Genomic DNA, 9,181 nt, shown 5'->3' on the forward strand with positions numbered 1-9,181 from the left:
TTATAATGCAGATAATTTATATTGATAAGCAACTTTGGGTAATTTTTCCGGTGTCTGCTAGTCTCATGCATCTGAAAGATCTTATAAAGAAAAGGTAAAAGGTCTCTGAGTCACCAAAATATTTTTTGCAAAGTTCAAGCACTTTACTGGAGATGCTTTCAGTCATTTGGAGTTTATTGACTTATTTTGTGAACACTTTTAACAAATGTGGCCGTCATATTTCTTAGGTCAATGCAGATTAAAAGTAGTAAGGTAGAAAGTTTGAGCTGCTGGAAGGGGTACAGCCAGTGGGGCTGACTACTGACAGCAGAGGTTGAGAGAGAGAGAGAGAAAGTGCTTTCCCATAGCCATGGACAGCCAGGATGGGGACGCTAAGCTATCGAGAACTGGCCACATTGTGCTCAGGGGACTGGATTTAAGCAAATGGGGTTTTTGGAGTTAGTGTCCCACAGTGGCTGTGAGCTCAGGCTCTGGAGTTGGGTGGCCTGGGTTTCCTGTTTCCCAGCTGTAATATTTTTAGCTAAGTATTGACCTCTTTGAAACTTAGTATAATGACCCATAAAATGGGGCTAATAAGAGAACCTATTTTATAGGGCCATTGTAAAGATTAATGAGATGTTATATGTAAAGAATTTAGCTTAATCCCAGGCACATATCAAGCATTCAAAAAAAAAAAACAAAAAAAACCCCACTAAAAACCCAAAAGTTGTTTTTAAGAAGTAAAACATTGATGTTTTAAGGCTGGTTTTTTAAAATTAATAAAAAATGAATGGTGGAGTGGAAATTCATTTGAATAGTCAGTTATAATGCTGTAGAAAGGAGGTCCTACTGCTTGTGTTCTGTATTTCTACAAACAATGAACAAAAGTATATATTGCTATAGCATTTAAACTAGGCCCTGCAGCTGCATGGGTCTAGTTTTTGGTACTCATCTGAAGATAATACTGTTAGCAGCCCTCAGTTCTCCGAACCCTTTCCATGATCTCCCACAGCCTGGCTGCCCCTCAAGGACCACAGTCCCTGAATGGTAGAAGGTTTTATGTTGTTGAAGGCACCTCAGTGTACAATTCTCTGCATCTAACACTTATGCTCTGTCTTCCTCCTTCTAAGAAAATAATCAACCTTTTTTTCTTTCTGAGTGCTCAGTAAGGGAGTGACCTGCTAATTTGACCAGCGAAGGGGGAGGGAGGAGTAAGGAGATGAGTGGTTCATCTACAGACAGGGGGTCACCAGCTCTTGAAAATGAGCAGCTGACATGATTTCTCCAAGCTTCATTTTACAGTCTAATATTTTCAGCTACTGAGTGAGATATTCTATTTTTATTGAACTTGCTATGAAAGTGAACACTAACCTGAACTGAGTTCAAAATAAGTCACTTTTAAAGTAAATCAGGGGGGTTTGTAGAAGTCAGCCAAGATCAAATGAAGACAGTACTGCATATCATATACTCTTATAAATGTGCCTTTGGGAATATTTGCTTCAGGTGGAATTTTGTGTTTTCATAATCTAAGGATCCAGAGCCCTAGAAAGAGATGGGAAAGTGCTTTAAGGCAGAATGAGAAAGATATTAATTTAACCTGGCTGCAGACAGATAGGAGGTAATGAAAACTCTCCAGGCCAAACAAAATATTTTAAACAGACACATCAGTAGGCTATTCCATTTGCTAGAAATACACGTGTCACCTTTTATTGTCCAGTTGATGTGTATTATCATTTTATTAGCAAGATCCTTGTGTAGTTTTAAGTATTTGTTAAATGCCTATGTGTACCTGGCACTCTGTTAATGATTAAGCAATAGACCAAAAAGAATAAGACCAAATTCTTCTTCAAGGAACTTTATAATCTAGCTGCAGGCATGAGATAAAACAATTAGAAAACACTTCAGAGTGCTAGACTTCAAGATAAAGTTACTTATTTATTTTTTTTCATTTGAGAAGGAATAAGTGAATGCAGCCTGAGGTATTCAGGGAGGAATTTAATGGAGGAAGTACAAGTGAAAAAAGCTGGTCTTTGAAAAAAGAGTAAGGTTGGAGGGGGAAGAAAGGGTGTTTCTGTTAGAGGCAACAGTAGCAATGACCATGAAAGAGAGCAGTAATTCCCAGCCCCACCCTCCTTGTCTGATCGTCCTGTTGGCTTGAATAATTAACTTCATCTCCACTGCCTCTTTCTTCTAAACACAACAACATCCACTGTGGCTTTATTTAGTTCTCATTGGTTGCTTCTTAAAATCTACGCTTGGATTTGTTGATTCCCTACTTCCCTGATTTTTCTTGTCTCTAACATCTCAATTTCCTTTCTCTGGCTACTCCTTAGTATGTTCACTCATTTGTTAAATGTGTGTAGAGTGTCTGCTAGGCTCCAGGCACTAGAGAAATGAATGAGTGAATGGTTTCTTCCTTCGATGACATTTACATGTGACAGACATATAAAGTGATAATTAAAATATTACATGGCATGTGCACTGATAGGGGTTTAACAGAATGTTGTAAGAGGTGAAAAGTACCTAACTCATCCTGGGAAAAGAGAGTAGGGTTGTCCCAGAGAAAGTTTCTTGAAGGAGGTGACACCTGAACTGAGTCTTATAAGATGAACAAGAGTTAGCCAAGAAATGGGGGACGTGCATGGAGGGAGGAAGGGCATTCTAGAAAGAGGGAACAGCATAGGCAAGAAATGGCTTGGATGCACCCTTTGAGGTTATTCACACAAAATTCAGCATGGAGATTGGTGGAGAAGGAAGCTGGAGAGGTATTTAGACCTGAGTCACAGAAGGCCTTCTGTGCCTTGTTAAGGAGCTTGCCTTTAATTTTGGAGAGACCTCAAGTGGGCATAAGCAAAGGACAGACACCACTTGGCATCTTACATATATGAGTGGATCTCCATCACCTTTATTCCTGTTCATTGCCTTTATTCCATCTCCACAACATAAAAGGTTAATACATTTCTAAAAAGGCCACATTTTACTTCCAATCATCAGCAAATTGAGGCTCATTATGTTACAAGTATATTGGACATAAATTCTCTTTTATATTTCCTCGGATGTATTACTGCTTTTCAGTAGCAAAAATCCAACTTGGAAAAGAAAAGCTGACATTTTTATGTGCTTCACTTTTCAAGGTGCTGCCCCATGACTGCAAAGCTCGAAGGCTTTTTGTAACAAGTGGTGGACTTAAAAAGATTCAAGAGATAAAAGCAGAGCCTGGATCTCTCCTTCAGGAGTACATCAACAGTATTAACAGCTGTTACCCAGAAGAAATAGTAAGGTGGGAAAAATGGACTTTGAGAAGTTCAAAGTTATAATACAGTTCTTCTATATCTAGATTTTATATCTATTTTGAAATCAAAATGTGGACTTTGAAATACTACATAAGACCAATGTATACTACTCTCTTGATCTCTTTTATCCCTCAAGTTAAACGATGCTCTGATTGACACATACATTTCCAAATCGAACTAGAATGTCATTTGAGACATTTCTGTACTAATTTAATACATGCTTTATTGAAGAGTACCCAAATACAGAGTTCAAGTTACATTAACAATCCTTAATGTGAGCCTGATTTAGAAAGAGTCTGATTTTCACCATTCCCTGCATATTATTTTTCTGCCTTAAGCTCACTTTCATATCAATGAGAGTATTACAAATAGAAAAGAGATGTTGAATGGCAAAAAAGAAAGTTACTATCTATATTTGAAAAAATAAATAATGTTTATGAAATGCAGATGCTTGATAGTAATGTAGCAGGAAGCTCTTTTCTTTTTTGCAAATTAGATACATTTTATTAGGAAGCTATTTTCAAGATTAATTTTTTAAAATGATGTTGGTTTGCAGAGCATTAAACCTAAGTCTCAGTCCTTGTAAGACTAGAGGAGAACTAAACCACTAAACCCCAAATAAATAAGAAAGTTACCAAAAACAGAGTTATTAAGCAACTGAATCTTGAAAAGTGTCCACAAAACATACAGAATTAAAGGCCATATTTATCTATATTTTTCTAATACTACACTTACTTCTTATTTTCTCTTAATTGATATTGGAGAACATAAATTCCAATGTTTAAAATTTGTTACAATTTATATAAGTTATATAAACTATAATTCCTGTTTAACATCAGTGGTTTTTAATACATATGGTAACGTTGATTTTAAAAGCACAAAAATAATTTTAAGATTGAAATTTGTTCTATATTCACATGTATTCTGCCAGTAAATTCTTTCCAAAGGTACAAGTTAATGCACTTTGGGGAGGTTTATGAGAACTTCTTGACCAAAAGGGTTTCAATAACAGCTTTGAAAATTACTATATATATATAAAATACATCCCAGGAGTAGTGTAACATGTATATCCACTATATATAATATATGAATAAAATAACATACCCACAGGATTATATAACATATAAAATATGTACAAAAACCAGTAAATGAAGGAAATAGGAAAATCTTTTATCAAGAATATAAAATTAATTTTTATACATGGAATGTATGTCCCTTCAGGAAGAATGCTTTCAGTGCAATTTTCTAATATAAACAAAATTATAGAAAAATGAAAAAAAAGCAAACTAAAGGGCTCCCCAAATGGAGTGACCTATTAGAATCAACCAATGGAAAGGTACTTCCTTGAGTAGAAGTCTTCTTTCTGCTCCTTTCTAGGATTATTTTACAGAGCACTAGGGGAAATCAAAAACTGTCGTATTAGAATTGGATCTGCTGCTTTGCCAAAATACCATTGTAAATTCCACTTCTCACATTCTGTGATCTGGGATTTCATTTTAAAAACTGGCTAATTATGAAGAATTTTGGTTTGCCAACTGTTTCTAGTTTCTGATATTTTTTGAAGCATTAGATTCTATAGAACTTAGAGGAGTTTTATAGAATTCTTTGAAACCTTGTCTTTCTATGAAAACAGACAAATATGATCTCAAAAGGGTTTTATTTTTTGCTATCATAATTCTCAAAAATGACTTGGTGACTATTTTAGAATTATTCCTTATAGGACACAGTATCAGTGGATACATTCTCTCAGCTATTTTTAGCCTAAACAGTTATTTCATATTACCTCCTAATTTTAGCAATCTTTAAAGATGTTTAATAAAGGTGGTTGGTATGATGAGAGGGAAGGGGCCCAGGACTAGATGTCAGAAGACCTAAGTTCTAGTCCTGGGCCATCCTACAGCCAGAAAGTATTTTTGGAACTCTTGTCTTCTGGATCTCTGCCTAAACTGGGAAGGCGAGGTTGCTCTTAGGAAACATCTAATTTGGGGAGGGAGGCATGCATACAGTCTTCCAGTAGGCACATTTCTGGTATGATAACAATAGAATAGCCCAAATTCTACCTGGGTCTAGGGTGAAGTTGATTCCCCTATATTCTTAAAGGCCATAAAGAGGTAAGTCGAAATAGCAGTGGTTGACAGCAGAAGAAAGGAATTTCCAGGGCTTTGGGGGAGGTTTATTTTGGTTCTTTCATAAGGAGTATGGCTAAAAGCTCGGACTTAGGTATGAAACAGATCAAAATTCCTATCTCAGTCCCAACTACTTAGTAATGTGGTTTTGGAGATACTACTTAACCCTCTTAGCCACTTTCCTCATCTGTAAAATGTGGATCATTACCTACTTCATAGAGTTGCTATCAGGATTAAGTGAGATAATGTTTAGCCAAAGGGTTTGCACATGGGAAGAATTCAACTCAGTAAATATTCTATAGTCCTCTGTGGGTGCCCCTATTCTCTTTTTTATATCCGGGTTAAATCACATTATTAGGTGGATCAAACTTAACATTATAATAATACTGAGGAAACTGGGTAGCAGCACTTGGCCACTTACATTTTTTCACTATTTGTTTTGATGATAAATGTACATCAAGCAAATATTTGTGTCATTTTTTGCCAATATAAAAGACATAAACAAATATTCTGGTTAGATTTAAATTGCTTTTAATTGCTAATGTAGGGGTTCCACACTTTTTTCTAATGGAAAGCTGCTTTTGAATGCCTTAGCATCAGACAGATTCTAGCTGGTAGGGGGTTTCTGACAGTTAATGGACAACCTGATGTACTTATTTACAGGATCATATACCAAGATACGTACATGTATGCATTTATGAGCAGTTGGGTAGTGCTAAATTTAGCATTCTGCTGATGGGGGTGAGCAGTGTAAGTCCTCCCTTAGCACATTTCCTACCCTGTGGGGAATCCTGGGGATTGTGGCATCTCCAGGTCCCCGGGGAGGGAAATATGCAGTGGCAGTTTGCTTGGCAATTAGCCAGGTAAAACCTCAAGGATTATTGGTAGATTCTGATTGATTTGTTGGGGAAGCTTTATCTTAAAGTAATGCTATCCAATAGAAATATAATGTGAGCCACATATGTCATTTAAAATTTTCTAGTAACCATATTTAAAAAAAGTAAAATGGAACAGGGTAAATAAATATTAATGATGTATTTTTCTTAGTCCAATATATCTAAGTATTATAATTTCAACTTGTAATTAACATAAAAACTATTAATGAGCTATTTTACATTTTTTGTCCTAAGTTTTTGAAATATGGTAGGTAGTTACCACTTTCTGCACATCTCAATTCAGATACTAAATTTCATTAGAAATACTTGATCTGTATTTAGCTTATGTTAAGTTTACAGTTGAAAAGTATATTCACAAGTTGTTACAAACACACCTAAATTTTTTCCAATAAATGAATCAAATATCAGTTTTTAATATTTAATTAAAATTGAATAGACAAAAATCCAGTCACTTAGTTATATTTCTCGTATTCACATTCCCCTTATTTCTAGGGCTTGAGAACCACACATAGCTAGTGGCTACCATATGAAACAGCACAATTTTCAAGTTTTGGTTTTCTAAATCTACTTTTTACCCTTTCTCTAAAAAGTACCTATCTTGTGTCTAACACATTTATAAGACTGGGAAGGTGAAGACTGATTTAAAATTTGTGACTAACTCAGCGAGAAACAGTTATAACTTCTTTCATTTAGGAATACTTCAAAGAGACTCACTGCTGGGGGACAATTTTTTTGAGGGTAGGAAGCCTTTAGAGGAGAAACATCCTTTAAGGTAGCTCGTTATGTATGCATGTATGTATCTGTTTATCTATGACTGTTTGTAAGCACACTATTGAGAAAAACAGCTCTGTTTTATCCACCTTAACCTGACAAATTGTGGAAGAAATTAATGTAATATAAATTATGAGCTTTTAAGTCAGGCATTTGAGGATAAAGATAATTAACAAAGGATAAAACAAGTCTTGAACATTAGGTTTCTTTTTTTTTTTTTAATCTGGAGAAAACACCTTAGAAGGTTTAATTATTTTGAATATTTGGGGAAATTTTTAATTACACCTACCTAGCTTTTTTATCCATTTATTCTAGAATGTCTGCCAAAATTTTTGACATAATTTTATATGCATGTCAATTCTTTCCATGATATATGAAGCACCCCACAATGCATTGATCAACATATGTAATACTTTTATACTATATATTTTATAAAACATTAAATTTGTAAGTATAAATTTATAGTACTATAGATGCCCCAAACCAATGAAAATGATTAATCTCCTAGGTTTGTATGCTGGGCTGTTTGTAAACTATTTATTAAATAGTTCTTTAATGTGAATGATACTCCCAGAAATTTTTGGTCTCGTGAGTGACCAGATCTAATTAAAACATACATTGAGAATAATCTATCTGTAAGGCAGTCAGGATGCAGGCATTGGTTAGTAATGATAGACTGTGTTGTCTAACTTACGGGAAAAACCCTATTAGCTGTGATGATCAAAGCAACATCAGTCACTTGACATAATACAGACTAAGTCTCTCTAATAAAACACTGTCACTAGATCCAAGTTTCCTGCTTTGGAAATACCCCTTCTTTGCCACTGCAATGACACCCTTTAAATGTCCTGCTATTTATCTAACATGGTCTTCCTGGATCATCTCTAACCTCATGCACAAAGCATTTCTGGAGCATCACTGGTCAGTGTATTTGAAGTTTCCCTCATAAAATTATTTCAAATAAATATCTAATATTGAATCTTTTGTGCCTACTGTGCTGAATCTTTTCACAAAGATCTAATAGAAAATTTTCTCTTTCAGGTATTACTCTCCTGGATATTCAGACACACTTCTGCAGAGAGTGGACAGCTATCAACCACTTACTCACTGAACAAAGTTATAATTTTATACCCAAATTCATAGAAGAATGTCTCAAAATAGTTGAACAAAATACATTCTAGGTTTATTCAATGGCAAATATCTTTGGATTATATTTTCTAAATTTAGGTAGTACTTTAAGAATTAGTGGCTTGAATATATGTGGAACTATTCGTGGTAATTGGTATTGGATTTGTTCTAAAGGTAAATTTTAAAAAGATATTAAAGAATCTTAAGGCATTTGTTAAATTGTTCTGTTAAAGACCACACACACACTTTCAACTAGATGGAGATGAAAGAGGATGTTCAAAAACTCTTAGCTATTTTGAAAGAGGACATGGATGACAAAGTACAGAGCATTTGAAAGACACACTGATGCTAGTTGTACAAATGTACTAACCCAACACATGGAATCTATGTCAGTTTTCCTAAGAAATTAGGAAGCTCTCCTCTTCATCCCAAGTTTTCTAACTCCTTTGTTATTCTACCTAAACTCTACCCTTGCCTTTCCTGGAAGTCAGTATGAAGCATTATACAGACACGCTTTTCATTTTCACTGAAAGATTTCCTCTGAGTCTAGCCCTGCTCATGAATAAACAAGGAAGCAGGCAAGTCAGATCCTCAGTGTTCCCTTGTCCTTGCTTCACTTACCCAAGTTTCAAAAGTCAGATTCAAGGAATAATTTGAAAAGAGTACCATCAGACTCAGACTTCACATGCATTTTGGTCTGCGGAGCTGAAAGGGTGAGAGGGAGTTGCAATAAAATTTTAAGTAAAAGCAGCATTAGAATTGTCTCTTTCATTTTTCATATCTAGTGTGTTTCTGACCTTGGGGAATATGTGATTAGACTGAGGAGTTTTAGTTGGCATGTGTGTGTGTGTTTTTTTTTAAATCTAAAGGGACATTCCTTACAGTGATGGCCGGGGAGGCCTGGAGAGGAGGTAAATGATGACACTTGGACACATTGTTTCCATCTTGTTGGCTTTCAGGTTTCCTTCTTGGACTCTTTCTTCTTTTC

The 9,181-nt window shown here is 35.2% G+C and overlaps 1 protein-coding gene across 2 annotated transcripts in view; it reads left to right on the forward strand.

The window, feature by feature from the left end:
- SPAG6 (sperm associated antigen 6) overlaps positions 1–8,403 on the forward strand; it is a 52,586-nt gene extending 44,183 nt beyond the window's left edge. Inside the window, exons 10-11 of one of the 2 annotated variants that reach the window (XM_031444705.2) lie at positions 3,114–3,259; positions 8,107–8,403. In XM_031444705.2, coding sequence (XP_031300565.1) covers positions 3,114–3,259; positions 8,107–8,176 — 216 coding nt within the window. In that variant the 3' untranslated portion in view covers positions 8,177–8,403. The remainder of the gene's footprint in view (positions 1–3,113; positions 3,260–8,106) is intronic. The other variant, XM_031444706.2, reaches the window with a different exon arrangement.
- Positions 8,404–9,181: the final 778 nt, after the last annotated feature.

This window comes from Camelus dromedarius, chromosome 26 (assembly GCF_036321535.1).
Source record: "Camelus dromedarius isolate mCamDro1 chromosome 26, mCamDro1.pat, whole genome shotgun sequence".
Classification (NCBI taxonomy): domain Eukaryota; kingdom Metazoa; phylum Chordata; class Mammalia; order Artiodactyla; family Camelidae; genus Camelus; species Camelus dromedarius.